Raw genomic sequence first — 26731 nt, forward strand, 5'->3', positions numbered from 1 at the left:
GCCTTATGTCAAGGACCTCCAAATAGATGTGTATACAATAATGGAACTCCTTTTGATAAAATTTGTCCCAGGGAGTGGAAGAGGAGAGGAAAATCTATAATCAAAAAGAGACATTCGTGTACATTTCCTCTTCTTGCTAACTTCTTTTGCATGAAATATTACAATAAATATTAAAATTAGTCCTCTTTGTATGGGGATCCTCTAAAACCACATTAAGGGAAATTCCCCACCTTGGGAAATGCTGATGTAATAGTCCACATTCAAACCTGGGTCTAAAAACCACCCAGACAGCCCAAGGGGAATTCCAGAGGCTAAATAAAAGATGTGTAATTACAGTGTGTCAGATGGGGTTACTCTGCTCCTTGGCTGCGAATTTACCTGGTGGCCATCTCGAAGCGGTCATTGACCGAGCTGACTCTCCAGCCGGTGGCCCCACACCTCTCCACCTCCTGCTCCCAGTCCGCCGCAGACTCAAACCAGTTCATGTTGGCATCCCGGCGACGGTTGCTAAGGAACTGCTTCATTTCTGGAGGAGGAGAGCGAGACACGGACGTTCAGAAACACTTCGACTGAGGTTTGTGTTAGAAATGGGGGAAAGTATCTGGGTGCGATTACTGCTTTGGTGAATATTGTGTAAAAAGAAACGACTGGATATAATATGATTTTGTGACTTTTTTTATTGTGTTCGATAGTTTCTTCAAGAATAAAGCCTTGCAGAATGGAGATTGTTTTGAATTATTATTATTTTCATCCTATAATAGGCCAGTTAGTTTGACTGTGGCCCCGATATTTGCAGTAGCAAAGTAGTTTTGATTTCCTCTTATGATATCAATCCTGTTTGATAGCATATTAAGGGTTTCCTTCCAAAACGCTATATCCATTTTGGGGGGAAAACGTTACAACTATTTTCTAAAGAGAGGGCTCAGGATTGTTCATAACTTCAATAATATTCAATAGTGAGTCTGAGCATGGCAGATGGTATGGTTACAGCTGTGAAAGCTAGCTCAGTGAGTGGCCAGTGATTATACTGAGGATATACAGAATAGAATGAAATGCATGAAATAATGATGAAATGTCCACTGGGAAGCTCAGCAGGCGTTCTACTGCTAGTTATCGCTCCCATATGATATAAAGACACTAGCATCAAACACAGGCTGACAGCAGACTGTGAGCTGCTCTTGCCAAATCAAGTCTGAGCTGTTTCTTTCTTCTCCATTGCACTAAATCTGGGTGGAGATGAAAATGGCGCAGTCATGCCAAGTCACAGTCAGAATCATTTTACTCTCTAAACACAATAAATGTACAGGAATGTGAGACTGAGATATACCAAATCACATCTTGTTTCTCTCAGTAACGCCAAGCCGCTGACCACACACTGGACACACTTGACCCTCGGGGGAGAGGTGAGCGGCGGGTCATCTGGAGACGCGTTTCAGAGTGTGTGTGTGTGTGTGTGGGGGGGGCTTGCATTATTTATCCTACAGCTGACAGACATCCACAGCCTGGTCAGCGTTGCGTAGCTTTAACATAGCATAATGTATTGTACAGGCAGGCTCATGTTTCTCTATATGGTCGAGGTGAACAGCCAATGCTAATACACTGAAAGGCTGGTTTAAAGGTAGGCGTAGTGGTGAAAGTAAGTGTCTGACTTGCAATTGAAGAATTCCATTCAAAAATGAGAGTGGTACCTACTCTCTTACCAAATGACTGATGGGACATAATTAAAAATGAGTTACGGTGGCTGGATTTTTCCGAAACTTTCCCAGAATTCTGTCAGGATCAGCCACTGAAACCTTTTTTGAGAGTCTGGATTTCATACCGCTGCACAAATAAAGATATTTCCTCACATCTGGCCATGGTTTCATTTCAGGAGAACATTTTCATGCCGTCACCATGAAAGAGAATGTTTCTAATTTTCCCAGCCAGAGAGGATGTGAGCTCTACATCTCATTATGGTCTGCACAGAAACCAAGCTATTTCCTGTTTGATACTCTCCCCCCCCCCGTCTTAAGGTTTTAAGATCGCATACTGATAATAAACCAGGATGAAAGCGGGAGAGACAGAGACAGACAGAAAGAAAAATAGATGAGAGAGAGTGATGGCATGAGAAACGATGAACGTAGATATAGGTGTATCCCTGGAGCTGGATTGGGTGAGAAAAACCCAAAGTGAGAGTAGATTTGATCAAGGTTCACTAGGGCAGAGACATTGTCATTCTGTATTAAATAAAACTGAGCATAGTGTTGCAGTTCCTATGCTTGCTTTCACATGAAGAAAATGATGAAAGCTTCAGAAAGCAAGCAAGGCGGATGACTCACATATAACATGCTGCATCACTGACTCATGTGGACATTTGATTCTCACATTCAATGAGCTCTGTTGTTTCAATGAATATTCATTACAGACCAAAAACTATGTGCATAAATTAATAGAAAGTCAGACAGTCAGACAGATTGACTGAGACAGTAGAAACGTTTTTATGTCACAAACACCCAAATAGACCCACATGAGGAACACTGACCCCCATTTGATTTTTTCCCCAGAGACCCTCCATATGGAAAGATTTTAGTTGATGTTGATGTAGTATTGAATTGTACAACTGTCTACACCGTACATGATGAAATAATAGTGGTGAGAGTGAAACCTTATTAGAAGAGCTGTTCTTATAAATACTCAAACTGCAATAATATGTAGTGAATTAAAGGTGCCCTATTACAGGAATTCATTTCCTTTATTTATATGCATATAATGTATATAATGTAAACATTGTTTAAATTTGACTTTGTTTGAGTCATTAAATGTAAAGCATTTGCATATTCAAATATCCTTCCTTTTTTACCAGCAGTTTCAGACTGACTCCTGTCAAAGCATCAGAACTGGACTTGGTATTGATTTGCTCTCCTCCCTAAAGAATTGCTAAAATCCTTCTAATCAGGCAAATTTGCAGCATTTGAACTGACGCACCCACTGGAAAGCCTCCAGTCAGCAGGTTTACTTCATTTGAAGTGGAGGAACTGGCTGTCGGCCAATCAGGGTCCAGTATTCTGACTGTTCTGCCTGTGAGGACTTAATGTTCAAATTCATTCAATAAATACTCTTTTGACTAAACTACATTTATTTGCAAAATGTCATGAGAAACATTATTCTTATCCAGAAAACAAAATCCTGAAACTTAGTAAGTGAAATTAAACTATCTCTCATTTTCTTGGGGACCCCCTGGAACCACCTCAAAGACCTCTGGGGGCCCCGAACCCCACTTTGAGAACCACTGCTATAAATAGACAGACAGACAGACAAGATAGATATTTTGTCACTGTATGTGTGTGTGGACTCATACATGAAGCTACTCACCCACACTTCCAAGAGCAGCGTTCTGGAAGGACAAGACTGTTCCTGGCTTGAGAGGCTGGTAGGTCTTGGCGATGGTGTAGGTTATCTGAGGAGGCACAACACAGCGAGCCAATCAACATGACAAAGGTCATCAGCTTTCAGCGCCGAGGCCCGGCAGCGTCAGATCAATGGCTTACGGCACAGATCAGCTTCTCCAGGCAGATGGCTTTAGGCTGCGAGAGGACTGAGGTATGACAGCAACCGGAGCCCTGGACCTCTGCCTACACACACACACACACACACACACACACACACACACAGAGCTATGCCTGCATGCACACACGCACCAACGCTAGTACACAAATACCAAGTCACAGGCTATAATAACCTGATATGAATGCTCACCTTGGATTATGGCACAAGGGAGAGTAACATCATATCCTGTATATTGATAAATATTAATAACAATAACAATAATAAACTTTATGTGTAATTTCTCTAAAAGCAGAGCATAGCCATAAAAACAGGGAAGAGTGAAATATATGCGGAGATAAATTTGGGAACACATTCAAAAGAGATTAAAAGAGATTAAGAGATGGGCAAAATACATAATCGCATATAATGGCATAAAAACGAGTCTATAAGAGTGTGTTTTAAGAAATTATTTAAAAGGCTGAATTAGGTAGAGCAGTGGTTCTCAACCTTTTTCATATCAAGGACCCCTAATTTAGTCCACATTAGGGCCATTAAGGCCCCATTTGATTAGATTTTGTCTCTCTGACCCAAATCTGAGAATATTTTTATTGTCAGATATGATTTTGTCCAGAATTCCATGACTATCTGTACTGTAGGTAGAGAGATAACAGAGAAACTATGATCAAAATAGTCATTCTAAAATTACAAAATAATGAAGTTTAACAATTCATCAATTTGCTGGGGACATCCTGGAATGCCCTCAAGGACCCCTGGTGGTCCCTGGACCCCACGTTGAGAACCACTGAGCTAGAGGTCTACGTGTCCCAACGGTAAAACCCCAATCACTCACAATTAATCTGTCTTAAAGCGAAAAAGTCTTCAAGTCAGTTGATTGTTTGAGTTTCTGTAGCTGGCGTTTGTCTGTTCAGCCATGGTGGCCATCGCTGCTCATGCTAACTACCCAGTTCTTCTTCTTCTGTTTATTCCAAACAAACCGCTGTTGCCCAAAACGTAAAACACATCACTTTCTGTACAGCAGATTTTTCCAGGGAAAGACCTATCAGACACTGGGGTTCAAAAGTCTTCATGAACTAGCTATAAGTTGAATCACAATTGTATTCTATGCCTGGGTGATAGAGAGTAGCATAACGGACATTTACTTGAAGAGAATTACCACTTTAAGTCTAGACTGCAGGACATCTCAGGCTGTGCTCTGGCTCACAAGGGACTACAAGGTCTGTCACGTAGCTTGTGGACGAGGTGGCCGTGCTTTAAATGTCGTCAGGAAAACCTCGAAATAAACACCCACCTCTATGGCCTGTGTGTCAGGGGTGAGGCGGTCGAAGAGGAAGCAGATGACTCGCAGGTCCCGGCAGTAAAGCACCAGCTCCTCCGGCGTGAACTTCAGCGAGGAGTTGGGGGTCACCAGCTTGGTCCTGGACGGGCCCACTGCACCACAGAGGAGAAGAAAGGGCCTAATTAATCAAGGATGAAACAGACCCATTTGGAAGGAGACCAACAGGCCCGGAGCCAGACGGGCCTAAGTAGGTTTTCATTGTCTTTACAAGGCAAGACAAAATACTTGTGCCTCTTCAGTGAAGTGCTATTTAAATATCTTAACATTTGGCCGCCTCATTCAATTTCAGTCATTATCTCAGTGAAGTGCTTCCGTTACTTGAGTGATCCCATCATTTCTGGGATAAAACGGCACTTTTAAGCCCTTCTGGATCCACGCCCATTCATTAATAACATAAGCAACCAGTCTGAAATTATACCCAGTCTTTACAAACAGACATACATAATTTAAAGCTACAGCTCAGCATTCCAGCGTCTTGAATATAAGATTATAACTCTACAGAAATATTGATAAGAGAGGTACGACTTGAGAGGAACTTGAGACCTTTCTTAGCATCAATGGTATTGCAGCAATAGGAGTGTTATATAACAACACTTGCTCATGTGTGGCTGCTGTGGAAATGTCACAAAAAAGTTTAGCTGTAGCCTTGTTCGCTGGCAAAACTAATGAGTCACTGTGTTCAAGATGAGCCAGTGTATCTCTGGTCATAAAATGAATGGAAATGCTACAACCGGTTGGAAGTAGAACTCGGGTATGAGGTTTCACTTACCAGCCACAACCTTCTCTATGGACGCCAAAGCCACATCATGATCTCCTAAAAGCACTGGATCGGCATTGTCCTGCAGTGTTATTCAGAGGAAAGTTTTGAACATACAGTACATACACTGATAATGCTAATGATAATATATGCTAGCAAGGAAGGAAAGTAAATTTGCTCCACTTTAGGTGTTTTAGGTTTTATTTATTCGCACCATAAAAAAAGAACAATAAAGACAATACAAAACAAAGAAGAAAAAAAAGAAAGTAGGCTTATAAAAAGTACCTCACCAAGAAAATAGTAAATTATGTGTCAGTGTGTGTGTATGTGCGTGTGTGTATGTGCACTTAATACAGTTTATATCCTCTGTGCTAGTAACTACATCATCTTAAACTTACACTCATGTGTCACACACGGACAATGAGAACAATACAGACAGATAGATAGATAGATATATAGATATATAGATATATAGATAGATAGATAAATAGATAGATAGATAGATAGATAGATAGATTGTCACTGTACGAGTACAATGAAATATCGTTTGGAGCAAGCCTATAGATGCCTAATTAAGGATAAAAACGATAAGAAAATATAAACACTATAGAGTATAAGATACAAAAATATAAAATAGATAAGAACGAAATAATACTGTAAAATACATAGGGTAGTCTAACAGCCAATTATAAAACCACCGCACTCCACCACAGCTGGAGTTCAGAGGGACTCACGTCAGGTTTGGGGCCGTCCTGGGGCACGAAGGCCACCCTGAAGTGGGTGCAGAAGAGCGTCCCAGCCAGCCAGCCTCCTCCCTCCCTGGCAGTCAACTTCTTCCTCACCAAAACAGCCCTCTGCAGCACGCACTCGCCTGGCAGGGACACATGGGAGGTGTAGTACAGAAGGTTACAACTTTTTTTTTGCACGGCCATCTGTGTAAAATTGTGTGTGCGTGTGTGTGTGTGTGTGTGTGTGTGTGTGTGTAGGGGGGGATGGATAGTGGGTGTATATAACAGGAAGTGTACACGCAGACAAACCTCAGCATGGATGTAACAAATACCCTTTAACAACTTAAACTATGTCCTCCAGTGGCTTAGGTCAAGTGGATGTGTGGTTTGTATCTGTGAGAACTGAATGTTGCTCATGGTGGTGAAACTTCATACCTGGGTCTCCCATAGAAGAGCAGAGGAACAACAGAGGAAAGCAGAAAGGCACTGTTTCATTGTCATCTTGGGCTTTGGGAAACACTGATCGACATTTTTCGCCATTTTCTGACATTTTATAGACCAAACAACTAATCGATTAATCGAGAAAATAATCGACAGATTAATCGACAATGAAAATAATCGTTAGTTGCAGCCCTATTTGAATGTAAATAGTAATACCTACCAAATTTAAGTATATGAGTGAAATACTTACCAAATTTAAGTATATGAGTGAAATACCTACCAAATCTAAGTATATGAGTAAAGCTTTACACTGTGTTCTTGTCTAATGTACAACTGAAATGTTGGGTTCCGGAAGTAGATTTCCCATTCATTTTTCCCATAGGCAATTTGATTATTAGCCATAATATTTTAAACAATGTAAGATAGACTTACTATGACCTACCAGATTGCCAAACGGCTGTATATGTTCCTGTAGAAGCCATCAGTCAAACTGATTTCAACTTCTTGCCCATGGAAAGTCTAAACCCACAGATGTATTTTCCACAGTCAGAAGCTAAAACTGTATGTTCTACTGCAGGTTTGCCTTAACTCCTGGAAGTCATAGGCTCCCATTGTTTAAAAGAGTCCATTAAAAACTGCTCAGAGAAATACTGCTGCCTCGAGTAACGCAATGCATCATGTTGAACAGCAAGTGGATTGCAGTTTTTCATTGGAATTTCTGAAATGTATTTGGAAAATCAATGGGAAATTTACTTTCAAAACCCCGGCCACTGAACAAGGGGGCGGGCACGTTTCAGCTCTACTATCACCATCTGACGTGCTGATGTATGAATATGTGCCGGACTTCATGAGTCATCTATTCATCAGTACACTGTTCAGAATGATTAATCCTCATCCATGGTGAAGTGGAGAGGAAAGTTGAAGAGGCGTCCTGAATTCCAGGACAATGCTTCCAAAAACAAACCTTTCCACCCGGAAAAATCTCTCACACACAAACACAGATGTGCATAAACATTCTCAAGGAAAAAAAAAAAATGCACCGAAGCATGTGCACATACACACGCACGCACAAACACACACACACACACACACACACACACAGCAATGAGACAGCACATTTGTAACGGTCTCCCGCAGGAATACAAAGCCTTTGCCAGCTAGACAGGGGGTTGCCATGGCAACAGAGTCCGGGATAGAGCGGAGGTGGAGAAAATGGCTTTTTTGTCCCCGACAAGAGAAGTGTGTAGCCAGACGCATGGCAAGGCAAATGTTTTCATATCCACTCATAATACCATGAAATAGACTCGGGGAAATACTGACGGTTCCTCAAAACTAAAATAACATTCTAAGGAAACACAAAATTCCTTCCCAGCAAATGTTGAAGGAACTAGTAAGGTCCTTTAATTGAAAATGACAGCAGTATTCAATTCCAGGTTTGGAGTAGAGCTGAATCCCAGCAGACTGCCACTTTCCACTCTCACTGAGACGAATGTTTTGGGGGATCCCAACGCACAAACAGGAAACGAATTTTATACATGAAACGCTTGTTTATGCTGTGAGAGAAAGAGGAAGTATGGTTGCAATCACAGCCTTTGCTTCCAACACCATAATTTGCCGATTGCACAAGAAGTAGAGAGGGAGAGGTTTAAGTTAAAGTCTTGCAAAAGAAACAACGTAATCTTCCAGGAGTTGGGTGTGCCCAGTGATTACTCTTACGCCAACCTCAGCCTCAAAAACCAGAGCGAGAAAACTCTAGCTTATCAATTAAAACTCGACCACACACAATCTAGCTACAGAGTCTTAAGATGCTTAGTGCAGAACACAAGTGAACCCTTGTGAGCTTGTTTCTCCAAGGACAATCTGTGGCTTTGCATGCTTCGTTTTAATGTCTCCCCAGGGTGCAACAGAGCCAGAAACATTCCTCGGGTGTCGCAGCCTGTAGATGGGGCAGCTGAACGGGACAGGAGGAGGTAGACAGGGAACGGAGGCTTCTGGACCTATTTGCACTGTTTGATGAGACTTACGGAGAATTTGTGCTAGCAGGTAGTTCAACACAGCATGAGTCAGCTGGACAAGCAGAGGCGTTTACAAGACAGTCGTCTCTTAAGGCCATAAACTGTTTTATGTTCTTCCTGAAGAGCTCCAGACCCAAGGTGCAACAACGTACGCTGTGCTAACCCAGCATTATTGTGTACTTACAATACTTTTCTATAGATTAAAGCTACTATATGTAACTTTTACATTAAAATAACAATAACGAAATAGGATATATTATACATTAACAGTCTGCATCTGCATGTGACCCTGTGTGTACCTTCCTAATTTCCCACATTTGCTTGAAATTGGCTTTTTGATGTTCAGGACATTTTTGGGCATAGACCTTTTGTTGTGGGTGCAACCAGTGACAACAATGGTAGACATGCAGACAAGGCCTGTTGAAAACACAGGTGAACAACGCATTCCCTGCGTTTGCTGTCTGCTTCTTCAATGCCTGTGGTGGCTTTACACACGTCGGTTACCTCAACCTCAGGCTAGATGCCATTTCAAGGTAGACAGTTCATCAAGATGAGTGACAAGTGTTCGGGCGACTGAGGAGGAGGAGGGTGGAACTAACCAGGCACGTCTGGCATCAAGGCGTAAAGCTGCATATTGCAGCTTTAATACACAAGTCAATGCACTGAAATGCAGCCATTGCAAAGTAAAATGCTGCTGGTTCTTGAATTAATTTGAAGGGTAAGTTCTCACATGCAGCCACAATATAGGACCCTGACTGTCAGACAGTAGCTGCCCCAATTCAAATTATGCAAAACAGCTCTGAGTAGAGAAATCATAAGGTCATGTCATATTCAAATAGGGCAAATGTGGTTCACTGGGAGGATTCAAGAAGCTGTGTAAGCATGGGTGCCTATGAAGGCCAAGTCCAGCTGTAATATGTTAGCCGTAGACAATGTAAATACAATAACTTTAAACTGAAACATAAATATAGTATTTATTCGTGTGAATATACAAGTTTGAATTTGAGTTTCCCCCTTTAATGTTTCAGTTTCTTCTATTGATGTTGTGATCAGTGACTGTTGGAAATGAGGAGGCAGCGACCCGAAGGATCAGCCCGAGCAAATACAGCTGAGCGTGAGCCGAACCACATGCTCTCCGGCTCCATTTTATTTGTTTTCATCCACATTTGTTTCTCATTTTCATCTGGGATGCGTGCAGAGCTGAAGGTTTCTGCTCTCCTCAACCCATCAGGAGGGAGAGCGGAGACCGAGAAGAGGTAATGTTTGGTCAAGTCATGGACTATACACTGCAAAAAAAAAAAATGTCCGTCTCAAGTCATTTAATCTTGTATTTTGTCTTAAAATTGTATTTTTCTTAAAGCATGTGAAAAAACAAATCTGCAAATGGGGTGAGACAGTCCCCCCCCCATGCTACTCGACACGTTTCAATGGAAAATATCTAAAAATAAGGTAAATCACTCAAATTATTTCAAGATGCAGCTGGAAATGAAACTGGAAATTACTGAAATGATCTGACTGTTGGCAGATTTTTAAGATTTTATGGTCAAATAACTTCTAAGATGGACATTTTTTGCAATGCACTTGTTCAAATCACTGATGCTGAGCCATGAATCTTTGGACGGTGCATTCAAATACAGTGGGACGATTCCCTCTGCAGAATATCTGAGCGACTGTGTGGACTGCACATTTCCACAGCCTTAAAATCCATACAAAATCATAAAAGGGAAAGAGAACTCAACACCGCTTTGACAGTCAAAATCGAAACCTAAGTCCATATCGACGCTCTGGTCTCTTGTCCGTCACTCAGCAAGGCTAACAGCTGACTGACAGCCTTTAAATCCTGCGGTAACATAAGACTGCGGAGAAAGGCGGATTGTGAAGTTGCTCCGAAGGGGGTCCTGACCACTTGGCATTGTGTGCGGACGGACAGTATACCCCCCATCCCCCACCCACCGCATTCAAAAGGTACATGATCTACCTATGGCTGTTTGCGCTGCCCTGACCCGTTGGCCCTCCTGCAGCCCGGCTCGGTTTCTGCGGTCCTGTGTCCCGGTGTCACCTGAGAACGCGGTGAACGCCGAGCAGCGTCCGTACACACCGGGAGAACGGGGAACTGTTTCTGAACACGTGTGTTTTTGATTCTTTGTGTCTTAAAATGGTCGGTATCAAAGCATCTTGCCATCTAGTTTGGGACAGCACACAGTTGGGTGTCAATATACAGGCCTATACAAATGTGTGTTGTCCCGGAGTAGACACATCACACATCCTTTTTAAAGAGTGTGTGCATGTGTGTGCATATGTGTGTATTTGTGTGTGGGAGAGAGAGAGTCCACAGGTACTGCAATGTGAGCCCTTTCCCTCAGTGCTGTAATACTGACTTGCCACTCCATTGTGTGTGTGAAAGTGAACATGTTCTCACAAATTGTGTCAACACTTATTCTGCAGAACGTGCACAGAGGCACGAAATCAGAGTCCAACTTCCCAACATCTGACGAAACAGCAGACTAATAAATATGCATTTTATCTCACACAGGATCGACTATAAGTCTCAATGGAAAAAGAGAACGAGGATTCTGAGAGAGCAAGACAGTGCCACTGATACACATCTGTCTTCTTCTCTGGCATAATATAATACAGGTTCTCATGGACAGCTGTGTTTCTAATCTGCCAGGAATGGAGTGGGGAAAGAGAGAGATACAGAGAGAGAGAAAGAGAGGCAACAGAACAGTAATGCAGATGGAACTGAAAGCCAGCAGGGAAAAAGAAGAGAAATAAAGACAGTCGACATTTCACAGTGAAATGTCGACAGCTAAGAATAGGATCTCTGTGTGCCTTGTCAAGGTCCAGCAGAGCCTGGAAAGTATTCGATAAAAACACACTGCTGGAAAGAAAATTAGACTGGGTAAGTGAATGAAGTGGGGAAGGAAGCGCGTGTGTGTGTGTGTGTGTGTGTGTGTGTGTGTGTGTGTGTGTGTGTGTGTGTGTGTGTGTGTGTGAGAGAGAGAGAGAGAGAGAGAGAGAGAGAGGGAGAGAGAGAGAGAGCAGCCACAAAGTGGAGGTGAGCTGAAAGTGAAAAGGGTCAAGAAAGCATCCCCACCCCCCCCTTCAATCCTCCACCAAAACACACACACACACACTTCTGCACATAATCTAACACTCTGGCTCTGGTGGAGAGTGCTGTGAATAACTGCTGATATGCGACGTTAAAGATTAGCTTGTCTCGGGTCGGGGCCCTCGGTATTCTTGTGTAAATCTCCTGCCGCAGTGTGTTGCTGACACAAGAATATGACCAGGGCCGTGCTGAGGGCCCAGCCTACGTTACAGAGAATAGCAGCAGCCTTTCTCTATCTGGTGCACTAATAACACACTGTCCTCCCACTGTTCTCACGCAGGCTGCAGATTACCATTTACGCTAAGAAGGCTAACCTTTGGTGAACCTAGCATGTTAAACTCTCCCTGCAGCAGGGGTATTACTAGTTGGGGATAAGGGGGGAGAGTGGTTTCAGGGCGACCCAAGCTGGAGGCGATGCTGCTAGGTTAGACACATGGGGAGGAACCAGAGTCACATCTTGTCAGAGGCGGCAGAATTTCTCGTAGTGCCCAAAGCTCTACAGAAAAGGTTTAGTGTTAGAGGCACAAAAGGCACATAATCACTAGGGCTGAAAGATATTAAAGACCCCATGAAATCTTTACTTGATTTGATGCATTTCCTGTTGAAACAGGATGTGTGGGGGCGGGACATAATGCAGGGAGGGATCATTCAAAAGTCTTAACCAATGAAATATGAGTCAGGGAGAGAAAGGCAATTCTATTTGATGGGAGGGGTACAGGGGGCGAGATTGTTCAAAAATCTGATGGTTTTATTGGTTAGAAATGTATACTAGTGCAGCATGAGGTCACCATGAAAGAGACTCTGTTTTCCAGGCAGTAAAAAGTAATGGGAGTTCATTTCATGGAGACCTTAACAAAAAATCTAATGGCGATTGACAGAATATTGCAATTGCGATTTAAACTGCAATTCATATCATCAAAAGTTTTTCTTGTCATAAATGTTCTTTAAAATTGTTTTTAAAAAAAAAGTGATGCTGTTAAAAATAATAGATGTCAGTGTACAGAATTAGCTGAGTTTGAGTATGATGAAAGATTTTCACCAATATTGTACTTGATTCATGGACCAAAGATTACCCAGAGCTCTTCACTTGTTTAGAAATCCATTTTGGACGCAGCCTCAGTCTACGATCTGGAAATTACAGAAGTTCATATTGCGATTTAGATTTTTTTTGTGATTACTTGTGCCACTCTACTAGTCACAGTTCTACGCTGAGACTGAACCACTTACTTACTGTGGTTCCACACTGCGAGCAACATTTTCAACAACAACATCAACCAGGGGAACTTGGTCGATGTGTGGACAGTCAACAACCTTGTCGGCTGTCGACCGCAGATGAACATTTCACAGTCATGAACAATAGTTCCGCCTGGCAAGTGCAAAATGGATTATAGCCATTCAAAGCTTCCCAGTTCTCTTATTCTTTTCTTATATTTTAAAAACTACAGGAATAAATGTCTCAAAAAGCAACACTTGGACAGGTGCATCCATTGTTGGGGTCGATGGTAATTGAGTTTGTTGTGTCTACCGATTGGCTGGAATCGGTACTAGTCAATAAAAGGCCAAAGTGCGTAGATTTCTCAACAGAAATTTAGGAAGTGAAAAAATTTTTAAAAAACAGTGATTGGTGGTGCCATTCTTTATAATAAGAGCAATTAAAAACTATGCCATTGATATTTTACCAGGAATTTTAAAAACCTTCATACATGACACCAAGCATTAGCTCCACCAAGAACAGCCTAAGTGTTTTCTTACCTGGTAGGCAGCGTAGTCCAAACATGTCTCGACTCCTGGCGTTTAGACCAGTCTGACTCAGCATCCTCTCCTGTGAGGGAAACAGAGTTGAAGTGAGCATTGTGTAATTCCTCTTCTTACAAAATTAATTTCCCCATTTTAAATATCACGTTACCATACAGTATGTTAGAAGACAGGAGGAGTCCAGTACTTCAAGGCAAATTACATACTGCTGATAGTACGCAGTATGAAGTAGCCAGGTTAACTTTTGTAGACAGTAAAACACTAAAAATTACCAACTTTATAATGCTAAGTTAACAGAAATAGACACAGGCTGGCTGCAGCACTTCTCAAGTCAAGTTTATTTGAAGGAGAGAATGAGCCTACCTAGATCTGACTAATCAACAATCAATCACAAAACAAAATGATGTGATGCAGTACGCAACAAAATAAAACACAAGGAACAAAGCACAAGACACAAAATAGCATGTTGAAAACTTAGCCAAACCTAGCCGACCTGGAACCACCAACCTTAGATCCCTCAGTGAAGACAAGGAAAAACGTATAAAGTAAAAGAAAATGGAAGAAACCTTTGGTGGGCCAATAATACTTGTGAGTGCTATCGGATATAGGCTATTAGCAAATTTCCTACTAAACTTTGCTACAGTTTTGTTTCAGTCAACAGTAAGAAAACACATACACATGCACCTTTATTGCAAGTTTGTTGTTAGCCAGAATAACATAACATTTGTTTGAATAAAGTTTGTCAGATTAGCTTGTTAGACTGCAAGACATCTGTGTTTGTTTATTTTCTGTCTTTTGGGTTTGATGGTCCGAAATAATAGCGCATGAATGCAACGGCGTTTAGTAGCCGACTTTAAAGTCCCGGATGTCGGACCTTCCCACCAGCACACGAACGCACCATTCGTTGAACCTTGCAAGTACCTGGATTACCCCGAAAGCAGCGTTCTTTTGAAATGAGTAATGTACTGTTTCTCATCTATGCCACAAGCACCTCAGATTGTTTATGCCAAAAACAGACTAAACAACAAATTAGTACAGGGTGAAAGCCATATCTGTCACATCTGGTCTTGTTGATCATATTCATCCATTGGCTCAGCCTGCTTCTCTCATCAAAGTCTAGTTCTTCTCAGTGGGCCCAATTCCCACAGACAAAGCCAACCGCACAATGCTCCGTGATTCTTAGTTTCCATGTTGCTGTTCCTTTCTGCTCTCTCTACGATAGCCATGAAGTCTCAAGTACTTCAGTCTGTTCTGCAGGCAGAATCCAATCCCACAGAACCGCAGAGGTTACTATAACCAGACTGCTAGCTTACTAGCACATATGGATCCACTTAGCTTTGCTACTACCCCCCACTGAAAAACCATTTACATTTATCGGCTGGGAATCACATAATATGCCAGGACGTGCACCGTGAAAGTAGGATATGATTATACAGGTGGCGAACAAGCTTTAGCCTAGTACAGAAATAGAGAAACGGCCTTGAGTCGACGAAGAAAACTGTACATTATAGAGACTCAAACTACTCTCTCAGCAATTCTTTTTGGCCCACAATGAAACTATTCATCATTATGTTTCATTTTAGGCACCGGCTTTATCACACAATACTGCCGTTTCTTCGAGTCAGCAAGGATGTGTGAACAATAACAATGGATCCACTCAGTGACCTGTGTTATGCTAACAATTTAGCAGTGTGGTGAACTCTGTGTTAGCAGCATGCTAATGAAAACCTGAGCGTCAAAGCCTGTGCCCTCTACATGAAAAACCAGGCAACATTTAAACAAAGACGACCTTTGCTCCTTGAAAAGCTAGTAAAATCACACTCATTCATAGCTGGTTGTTTTCTTTGTATGTGAAAGTGTCCGGCCGTTCCATAAAAGAGACCTGCAGACTCTGCAGTTTGCTTCTAGCTTGATGCCACATTAGCACGCTTTGGAGAGCAAATAATTTTTTTCACATATCTGTCAACTTAGGTCTTAGATCTTTTATTTTCCATAACATTTTGGTGTAATGCCATTTTTATGAAGCAAATAAATACACCAATTCTAATTTTTGAGTTGTTGACCAACACAATTCTGTTAAGATTTCCACCAGTTCTAAATGTAAGTGACTTTGTACACTGTTTTTTTCATATGTAAACCAGGGCCAAGTAATCCACGAATAAAGCAATAAAACCGATCCTGAGGTTTTACTCAATCCAAATGATTCTTGCACTCTGAGGATATGAGATTTCTCAAATGACGCTTTCTGGGCAATTTTCTAAATGTCCTATCTGGCTTAATATCTCGCGATGAAATGGTTTGAGCTGCCAAATCCAAAGTCTGTAATAAAACTACTGGATTTAGCCAATCCTAGCTTTGCAGTTTTCCCTCAAATCATAAATTTCCAAGACATTAGGCTGTGTTTATTCCAAGACGTTCAGGATAGGGTTATAGTTCCAACAATTTTACTGACCAAATGAAAAGGCCCCATGAACTGAGTTAGCAATTTTGTTGGTGAAAAACAAGCCTTTTTTTTTTTCAAATTATAAGGCAGGACACTAAAATTTTACAAGACTTAGTTTCTGCTTGCCAGAGCATTGTTCATTTTATTTCCATCTGGCTTTAAACGTCTCATGCTTTCCCTCCTTCTCTCCGTCAACACCCACAGAAAACCCACAGCTGAATTCCTCATCCCCCTTTTCAGAACATCAGAGGCTATTCAGATCTTGTTTTGTTATTCCTTTGATAAGTCAAGTTCCTTGGATCTGTCCTCTGAAAGCTGCCAAGACTGACAAACGTGTGCCTCAGGGCCTTGAGTGGTAAGTGAACACACTAGATAACACTGAGAGATAGCAGCTGAAGTACTACCGTCACTCCGCTGTAAGTTGGGCTGTGTATAAGTGTGAGAGAAGTGGCGGTACCTCAGTTGAGTTAGTGAACGTTAGATTTATGAACTCAATAAGTAGGACGGAGTATAACGATCTAGACGCATTTAGCTGTGACTCTCGCAGGCATTCCTCCAAGACATTAAATCAGCTGTTACGACTTGTCTCACACTCCGCAGGTAAAACAAGCAGCCAGGCAAGAGAGATAAGGAACGTGGGAGTGAGATAATGTCTAGACTAAATCTTTAAAACTACTTGAGGCCAAAGAGAGACTGTCCCCAAACCTCACTGAGTCACACAGCACCGAAGAACCACATTTCTGCTGAGGTTTCACTATTTGACTTTTGCTTCATTGTGTGGCGTCGGCGCAACACCGCTCTATCACTTTCACTGCCTCTTTCTCCCCCCGTGCTGCCTCTCTCTCTCTCTATACTCTGCCCCACTTTTGCCCTCCTCCTCCTCCTCCTCCCCCATCATCCCCCCTCCCTCGGGGGAACGCCGCCAAGGCCTATTGCAGTTTCCATTGCTCATGGCTTCCCCTCGCTACTGCGGCCAGACTTCTGCAGTTAAGCGTGCGTGTTCCTGGGTCTGGAACATACCTCTCTTTTCCCCAAGAAATAGGCCAAGCTCAGAGCAGAGAGCATGAACATGGGTTTCATGGGCAGCACACTAGCAGAAATTGTAAACTCACGTTGCATCTTAATCTCATAATGTGATCTCTTATTAGGCTACGTCTTAAAATATTATTTTACCTGGAACGAGCAAAAACACTGCCAATGGGGTGTGATAAAATCAGTACAATTCAGCTTTTAACCAATTTTCTCGAGGCAATATCTTAAAATTAGGCCGATCCCCTGTTCTGATAACGCCACCTGTTTTGAAATCCTGTAAACAAGTTGAATTGCATAAAAAACAAAAATTCTCTTCCCTTCGGATTTTTTTCTTACACTTGTTTCAGGAATATGATTTCCAGCTCCAAACCAGATTGAATTACTTGAAAAGAGGGACATATTTTTGCAGTGCCGTCCCAGAACCACATAAGCCAATATCATTGTGGGTATTTAGTCTGTTCCGTTGTTAGGACGGACAAGAATGAGCCTGTTTTGGTAGCTAGTTAGTGAGTTATGCTCTCCTTGGGACTTGTAAAATACATGTACGCTTTTAGCTGCTGTTTGCTGTACTGTTCACAGCCTGTTTATTTGTGTTGTGCTGCTCATTTCCTCACATGAATGGGTAAAGTCAAATGGCATATTGAAGCGGCTTTGAAAACAAATAAGGATATGAGGTAGTTTTGCTAAACATGGGCTCACTTTGAAGTGTTTCCCCCCTTATCCCATTCACAGCTACTTCTGAAATGCACATTTTTCTATAGACAAAAGATGGACTGAAACCCTAAACCGTATTTTTGGATTGCCAAGACCTGTGGCTTTGGTCTTCATTCCTTCTCTTTCCTTTGAAAGCAAAGTAATGATGTAACACATTTGCTGGAATAGAAACAGTAGACCTTACATCAAATAGATTCATGCACTGAGAGCAAAACCCCAAGGGCCAAAACAAAAAAAGGCCTGAATGTAATCAACAGTTCACAATGGAATGAGGTACTCAGTGGAAATATACTACTAACTAGATACTACCTGCATAAAAAATACCATAATTGGCTTGAATACCAGCACGGGCTGCATTTCAGCCTTAATATACGCAAAACACAGGATGCAAACGGATTCAGACATATGAGGGAAAATTATCAATGTTTCATGAATTGGGAATTCTTATGGTTAAAGTTTAATGTGAAAATTATTGGATCTCTCCATTGCGGACATGCAGCTTTTAACCCTCTTTTCCTGAATAGCCTGCGGCAATTAGCATAACTCCCCCTACTGTAATTTCTTATCCATTCTGAATGCTTGACAAGGGAATATATACAGCAGTGCCTGCTCTGTTTGCCATCCTTCATCATAACAGCGTCGGTCTAGACTTGGCCCGCAACAAACGAATAATTAACTGGCTGTTTTAATGATATCCCTTCTGAGTGATTTTCAATTCATGTCTCTTAAACATATTTGCATGTTCATTAGCCCTTCCCCCTTAATGTCTGTTTGTACAGTGGAGACAGAGAATGAAGCTGATGTTTGTGCAGTCCATGATGCACTATAGTATGATGTCAGCACAGGAAGGCTTCAAAGGTCAACTGAGGCAAAGCGAAAAGGTGTGTGAGGCTTTGACGGACGTCAGGCTTGTAGTTTAAACAGAGGGTAAAACAGTAATGGCAGTATCCAAAAAAAGGAAATCAGTGCAATGCAACTGGAACTGTACTGAACTGTTTCCATTAGCGTGCACAGGCACGCATCCACACACTACGTGGCTTGATGGCAAGTTTTCATCAGACAGTACATTGCCTGTCAGTGGAGCCCAGAAATATTTGTCACTGACTTTCTTGTTTTAAAAAAGCGCAGCAGGGAAGCCTAGTGGTTAGAGAGACAATTCTGTAACTAAACGGTCACAAGTTTGATGCCCACCACAGCGATTTTTTAGATAGATCGTTTTTAGACAGTCTCTGACAGTTTACAGACAGTTTTCCCTGACGCCGAGTATAATGGACTTGATGTATGATGTTGGTATGTGTGACGGCATGTACGTTTGGGTATTTATTACTGTATGTTCATTTATCTGAGTCTTGCTAACTTGTCTTGTTATTTTTACTACATCTTTGTTGCATCTTGAGCCTGGAGAAACAATATTTCATGTCACTGTGTACAGTACAGTCTATGTATATATGTAGATTTATGCAGCTGTGTCCTTTCAAAGTCTCCTCTTGGTGTTCGGCGCACATTTATGACTCTGAAGTAGGGCTGGGCGATATGATTGAAATCAATATCACAATCATTTGTTTTCGAAATCACGTTAAATAATCAAAAACCTCATTTTTTCTTAGTTTTTAAATAACATTTGCTTGTTATCACCAATTTAGACAGCAGAATTGTGCGTTACGATATCCCAAAATCACCATATCACCACAATATGATTCCACTGAAAGACTATAAACGATAAGATTGCATTATCGCCCAGTACAACTCTGAATCCCTCACCTGCTAAGTCAGTCTAGGTGAGAGTGTCAGCAAAAATAGCCAACATGTAAATCTGTGGCTCATAATAGACTTTGAAATGCTGTTTGTGTTTCGACAGTCACTCACTCTGACAGCTCAGTTCCCACAGGCGGAGTTGTCAAAGCCATTTCATACACTCGAAACAGACAAACGACCTGGCCCCCTGAGACCAAGCCCTTTCTCTATAGTGAATAGTGCTGCTGGTTAATTATCACCAAATGCCAGATCGATACACCCTCTAAAAAAGGGACATAAATCCGCTCTGGCGTCGAAAAAGAGCCCATTGTTGTGTTCAGTTTCAGTGTGGGAAGCTCCGGCAGCTCAGCGGCCGGTAGTGAACGTGACGTCTGGGTCCTGTGGGAGCGGGTGTGGGTGTCTGTGCCGTTTTGGCCCGCTTCTATCAGGCCGGGATCTCCAGCCACTCTGAGGGGAGCTCAGCTGAACCCTCCTCTGGCATTTTCGCTTCTGTAGCGCTTTGTGCTGTGAGCCTTTCATGCTGGCTGCTTCAAAGCCGGCTGAGAGATGCAGATAGAGGGAACTCAAGGGGATACGGGCAGCCAGAATAAGCCAGAATGAGCCTGGTTATACTGTCAAGTTATAGGCTTAACCATCTTTGTTTGTCCTTTATGCATTACTGCAGTTTTCTTTATACCTTTCGGGTTCACAGTTTATGTCGTACAACAGAGCCTACATCAATATTACACTGTTGGTACGGAGTATACATCCTCCAGTACATGAAAGATGCAAACCCGCTGGTTCCAATTCAGCCTATGATTGGATTCATTTCTCTACAGTCTCCACATGGAAGTGAAACCCTGGAGAGTGTGTGGGTGGCCCATGCATATCATCTATACAGCCTACCACTGCACATTACCATATCCTAGGCACAGACACACTGCTCATACCAGGACACTTGGGATTCCAGTGCTGCGATGATTTCAGCCCTGCACGTCTCATTCTGAGGTAATCAAATTCAAAACTCCTGCACCTCCCCGCTGCTGTCTCCATGGCGACAGCCAGATGTTGTGCACATCACCCCCACTACTGCACATGCAAGCAGCGCCCGAGGGCGGAGTAAAGAGGCATCTGTTACCGTTTCCCCCTGCGGCTGCTGAAAATAACCAGGGAGGAAAAAAAAATCCAGGCAACACAAAGAGAGAGCCAAGAGCCAAGAGCCCGGAGGAATTGGCAATTCTGAAAGACTTCACATGTACACATCGCTTTGTGCTGTCTATCAAACTAATGAGCCCTAGCCTCTATCCTCTCAGGTGCTGCTGAACCTGGAGAGTGTCTGATGGAGCGTTTTGAAATGCAGCAGCCAAGGTATTTTGTCTTGGACATTTCACAGCAAGTCATTGCGGCATTTTGTGACCTTTGAAATCTTTAGGAATTAAAGCAGCTGAAACGGGCCGAAACTGTTCAGTGCACAGTTCTCTGGAGATGCTGCCCGTCTGCCCCATTTGTCTTGTCACACAACTAGTGAGACGCCCTCCGAGGCGAGCCGACCCCCTGCCATGAGAAGTGATTAAGATTCACCAACTCTTCCCTCGCCCTTAATTAGGCACGCAGCCAAAGATCCCATTTAAAGACAGGTGACATTAGTTTTCTCCCTACTGTCTGGGCAGAATAAATCAGCAGCCCTATGTGTCCCAGTTTCCCCTGCAATCCTGTGTTGTGCACAAAAATAACACCAGTGAGAGAGGGACCACACTGACAAAAACCTCTGTGAAGGATCTCTGGTGAGAGACCGCAGGTTTCTAATCCAGTCTGCCTGTAAACCACCTGAATTTCACTGTCTGCATTTATAGCTGAACAGAGTGAATGATGGTAGCTGCTTCCTGTATCATTACTTGCTTCCTGGCCACCCTGCTTTCTAATCACATGAGGAGGGTTGATGAGTAACAGCACTGGCAAGGCAATATAATGATGGGTTGTTGGTGGGTAATTAACTTATTATAACATTTAATTCCACTACCTGGCAAATCATAACTCAGACATTTCTCATGGTGATTAGGTATTTTGGTCCAAAGTGCCTGAACAGAGACGATATGGGGCTTCAGTGAAGCTCTGGACCATCAAAAAGAGAGAGAGAGAGACAGGAGAAAATTGCTTATACTTTCATACCCAAACGCGTAAAAGTAGGCTTAACTGTGGCTGTGTCTCAGAAGAAACAACATCTTTCTGCATAAATAATCCCATTCAAACCCATATTATATATATATATACGAATTAGCAGCCTTCTCGTTAAAGTTATCCAGCAATAGGTCCGACAGTAGCAGCCAAATTTAAGCTTAAACTTACCTTAATGTCTGGGAGCATCTGCCTCACTTTGAACGTGGTTTTAGATCCTGTCAACATTTTTGACGCTAGCCGACTCTCGAGTTGCTCGGGAAAATATGAGAGGAGGGAGAAAAAAAAACTGTATGGAAAAAAAAAAACTGTACTGTGTTATCAGCGAGGGGACGCAAGGTTATCGCCTCCTTCCATATTTTTTTTTTTTGTACCGAGAAACCCGTTAAAAGAAGACGGTAACGTTACGAGAAATATAGTAACTGAGCTAGCCTGTATCACCGGCTGCTGCTACAACGGAGGTGTTCACTGTGGACAGGCAAACTATTTTCGCTCTTTTCATCGCTATTCCCCCTGACAGCATCCATGTCCCGACCAAAAAAAACAAAAACAAAAACAAAACGACAGCTCACCCTGCTGAAATAACCCGAAACCGGGACTATTAATAATTGCGTAGTTGTTAGTCACTTTGAAAGGGAGAGATGTGTTCACCGCTACCCGCTGCTTTTCTATTTGTTTATTCCCTCGCCATAGTGAAAATGACACACTGGTGAAAGAAGAAAAAAAAAAAAATCACCCAAGTGCACCAGTGGAGCTTCTTAAAGGGCCAGTGCGCCTGGAGAGTCCCAGTCTGAGGGTCCCAAAATTTTATTATTTAACAAGAGGTGTGACCAATTCAACGTTGCTTTGAGTCCCAAGTCAGTCTCAAGTCCCAAGTCTAAATGTAGATTACAAAATCCATGTCATTAGTAGTATATGATGTGTAATATGTATGTTGTGTAGGAAACAATGTATATTAAGTAAGTATATAACCTAGTATAGGATGTATATGATGTGTATATACAGTATGTAGTATGGCAGTGGTTCTCAACGTGGGGTCCGGGGACCACCAGGGGTCCTTGAGAGGGCTCAAGGGGGTCCCCAGCAAATTTATAAATTGTTCACCATTATTTCATTTACAAGAAGTTAACACTATTAGAGAATGTAGAAAAATTACTGTTTTGATCATAGTTTCACTGTTATCTCTCTACCTACAACACAGACACTAAAACAAAACACAAAAAATTATATCAAACAATATAAATATTCTCAGAGAGACAAAATCTCATCAAATGGGGGTCCGTGGCTCTAATGTGGACTAAATTAAGGGTCCGTGATATGAAAAAGGTTGAGAATCACTGTAGTATGGTATATGATGGTATGTAAAGCCCTTTGAGACTTGACTGTGATAAAGGGCTATGTAAATAAACAAGACTAGAGTAGACTAATGTCAAGTCTCAATTCTAAATAGAACACCAAGCCAAGTCAGAACAAATCAGTCCAGTGTTAATTGAATATCTAAAACAAAATATCTATGACTTTTCAATGCAATATGGTTTTAATAGGATAAAAACTTGGTAAGAGCATCATGAGTTTGATTTCTATAATCAGTTTCAACTTCAGTAAATTCACTCATTCCATACAAATTCAGAAAACAGAATTTAAATTCAGTCGTCAATTTAAGTCATTTACACAAACACAAGATCTTTTGTCAAGACTATAGAAACCTCTTCAAGTCATGAAAGTACAATTCAAGTCCCAAGTCACCAGAACCCAAGTCAAGTCGAGTCTCAAGCAATTCAAATTGTGACTTGAGTCTGATTCGAGTCCAAGTCATGTGACTCAAGTCCCCACCTTTGTTATTTCACTATCTTTTCACTCACAAGAAGTTGGCACAATGAGAGAAAGTATAAGGAAAACCCCTCACTGCCTACAGTACAGACACTAAATCCTGTTTAAATCTTCTCAGATGGGACTCCTAAGGACCAAATCTTATCAAATGGGGGTCCATGGGTTAATGCTTATCTATTTGGGGGGTCCTCAACTTGTAAAGGTTTGGGAACCTGGTGTAGCAGACATAGTCAACTTTTGGGTTGAAAGACAGATTTGATGTTCTCATGGCAGTTCCTCCTCATTTCCTCAGGTTTGTGCTGCACTAATTCTTATTATCCCTTGTGTTATACCATCTTCTTTTATCCATATTTGTGTCCTTTGTTTACAAACCAGACAAACCTGTTTGTTATAGAAACGCTTTATGTGTAAATTTGACTCGACTCTCTCAAGCATTCGTTGCACGCATGACCTGTTTGTAGAGTGACATCCAAGTAAACACCTTTTGTTGCACACACGATGAATATAAACAAAATGAATGAGTGCTCGTTTGCTCCTTGATCCTCTTATATAGAAAGAACGTTTTCCCACCCACCACCATATCATCACCCCCTGCCACACTAAAATGCAGCTTTCGCTTTTCATTATTGAGGCAAATTGGTGTTGAGTGTTTAAATTGAATTAGACTAGCTGAGCCAGTCAAAAAACATCAACACTTTCACTGCACTCAACATTCAACTCTTGGCCTCTTTGTGTTGCCAACCTGCAAAAACCCTCATCCAAACCAAAACCACTGAGTTATTTTGCTATTTACAGCCCTGTTTTGTTCAACAGTACCTTTTGGTGATCCTTCAGCGGGTCTGAATGGGGATCGGCTCCTCTTCTCTCTCATCCAAACTGCCAGGAAGAAAACCACCAGCGGCCCTGTTTTAGACAGACAACACAGGAGGCCGATTCGGAGGAAATTCCTTCCAGTGACAACAGGGAAAGTTTGACTAAATCCTGAGCCGAAAGTCTGTCCTGCTGCACAGGTGGGGAGAAGCCGTCCTTGTGAACTATAATAGAGAGGTCTGGATTTTTTACCACATGGGAAACTGTTCAATATTACATAAGGGTCTCCGATTTCTCTAATACATAAAACAGCCCCAGACACAGGACCTTGCATCATCTGAGCTGGAGTTATTCTGCAATGCATAATGCAACAAGGTTAGGGTAATGCGGCATGACACATGACAAATACATATAAACAATTAAATCTTTGTCAAAGATGCTAATTCTCTTACTATCTTAAAACTACTGGATTAGTTTTATTACTATTTCATTGCAATGTATCCACGTTTGTTTTATATGTATGCAGCTCCACTTTAATAATGATAATAACATGATACTTTATAGATGACTGTGAGGAAATTCTGTTTTCTCATGCACACCCACCCCCCCACAGGTCAGAGGTCAGAGGTCAGCTACAGAGCAGCACCTCTGGAGCTGGTAGGGGTTCAGTGTCTTTCTCAAAGACACTTCAGCAGGTCGGATGTTTTCTGTCAGTCTTCTAGTGAAAGAACAGTCTCACTACGCCACCCGGCTGTCCCATTAACAGTTACATTTAATGTTATGGGTGAGTATAAAGCAACTGTGAAATGTTGCCTATTCCAAGCTACTTCACACCGTCCAGCTAGTGCTTTGGCTTTACAAAAGGAACATAAAGATGCAAAAATACTTGTACAGTAATGATTTTATTGTGTATTTTTGCATCATTATGTGCATTTCTGTTGCAAAAGGATGTATATTAAGACATTTTAATATTGATTTAATATGTATATTATTTAAGGAGATCTTCAATTATATTTTTATGGAATCTTTAGCATACCATTGGTCACATGTTTGCAGCTTATATGAACCTGAAAGAAAACTAGTTGTTTTTTTTATATGAAACTGACAGAGTGAAGAAACACAAACAATGTTCTTGAAATACAATGAGAATTTATTCAAACGGTGCAAAAAAGAAAATTAATAATAATTATAATAATAATAACCTAACATAAAATCTGATGTTCTTTCTATCCAGATTGCACTGTCACACAGCCTTAGGGCTCTCCTCTCAAAAAAAAAACATTAAAACGATAAAAAACAAAAAATAAAAACAACAGATCAGAATACCAGGACAACTGAAATCAAGTCAAAATAATGCACAAATTTGGTAAAATGGATTGCCATTTACATGCAACAGTTCCAGTCCCATGCAACTCAAAGTATCCCGTGTTAATGTTGCCGTTGATGACTATTCTGTCCCACAGAAATGACAGCGATGTACAATATATAAAAAAATATTGGGTCAGGTATGTCGCAAAACAAAATCTGAGCCATTTCTGTTCTGATTTGGTGGAAACGAGCTGGGTCAACAAGATCATTACTGTCATGTTTTAGCATAGCACGGATTGGTGGCTGTAGAAAAAAAAGTAAACAAAACTTAAAAATCAAATAAAAACAAACAAACAAACAAACAAACAAACAAACAAACAAATAAAAGCCAGTCTGCTAGACAATTAGCCATGTGAGAAAGAACATCCTAAATCGTCTCAACTAAACATTCCACAAGGAAACTTCTGAAAAAATCTTACTATAAATATATATTCTCAAATCGTATCTTGTCAGGTCAGCAATGAGGAAATTAGTTTGCAAACGAGAGAGCCTCGAGTTTTAACGAGGCCGGTTCGGGAGTCGCCCTCCACAGCCAACATGTCACCTTCTGATCAACACTGATTCCACCCCAAAATTCAGCCTCTCACAAGCTTATCATCCACACTTGTTTTAGTGTCCAACAATATACATTCTTACCTTTTTAAAAACACTGTAAAACTTTGGGCTTACAAAAATAACTTGAACATATTTATACAACCTCTCACTGTAATTTTTTCTTAAATACAAAAAAAGTGTTTGCAGTCTGTAAAGTCCAATGTTTGACATGTTCTCTGTGAGGCATCCATTTCCTTGCAAAAAAAAACAAAAATGGACCTGTGTGGTTGTAAGCTAATTATTACATTAATGGGAGAGGAAGAGAGTACACATAGGTACACATTTTTAAAGACAGGCATCAACTTCCCACAGTAAGGGAACTCTGTGTCTTATTTGAGCTG

The 26731-nt window shown here is 41.5% G+C and overlaps 1 protein-coding gene across 1 annotated transcript in view; it reads right to left on the bottom strand.

The window, feature by feature from the left end:
* The window catches only part of mtmr11 (myotubularin related protein 11), a 41449-nt gene extending 18989 nt beyond the window's left edge, over positions 1 to 22460 (bottom strand). The window contains exons 1-7 of the mRNA XM_071521992.1: positions 21960 to 22460; positions 13688 to 13757; positions 6374 to 6510; positions 5652 to 5721; positions 4835 to 4974; positions 3352 to 3436; positions 379 to 526 (exon numbers count right to left, since the gene is read on the bottom strand). Coding sequence (XP_071378093.1) covers positions 379 to 526; positions 3352 to 3436; positions 4835 to 4974; positions 5652 to 5721; positions 6374 to 6510; positions 13688 to 13757; positions 21960 to 22016 — 707 coding nt within the window. The 5' untranslated portion in view covers positions 22017 to 22460. The remainder of the gene's footprint in view (positions 1 to 378; positions 527 to 3351; positions 3437 to 4834; positions 4975 to 5651; positions 5722 to 6373; positions 6511 to 13687; positions 13758 to 21959) is intronic.
* Positions 22461 to 26731: the final 4271 nt, after the last annotated feature.

The sequence above is a fragment of the Centroberyx affinis genome, unplaced genomic scaffold (genome assembly GCF_046629955.1).
Source record: "Centroberyx affinis isolate AG114_WGS23_722 - 3 ecotype Tasmania unplaced genomic scaffold, CSIRO-AGI_Caff_v1 ptg000948l_1, whole genome shotgun sequence".
Classification (NCBI taxonomy): domain Eukaryota; kingdom Metazoa; phylum Chordata; class Actinopteri; order Beryciformes; family Berycidae; genus Centroberyx; species Centroberyx affinis.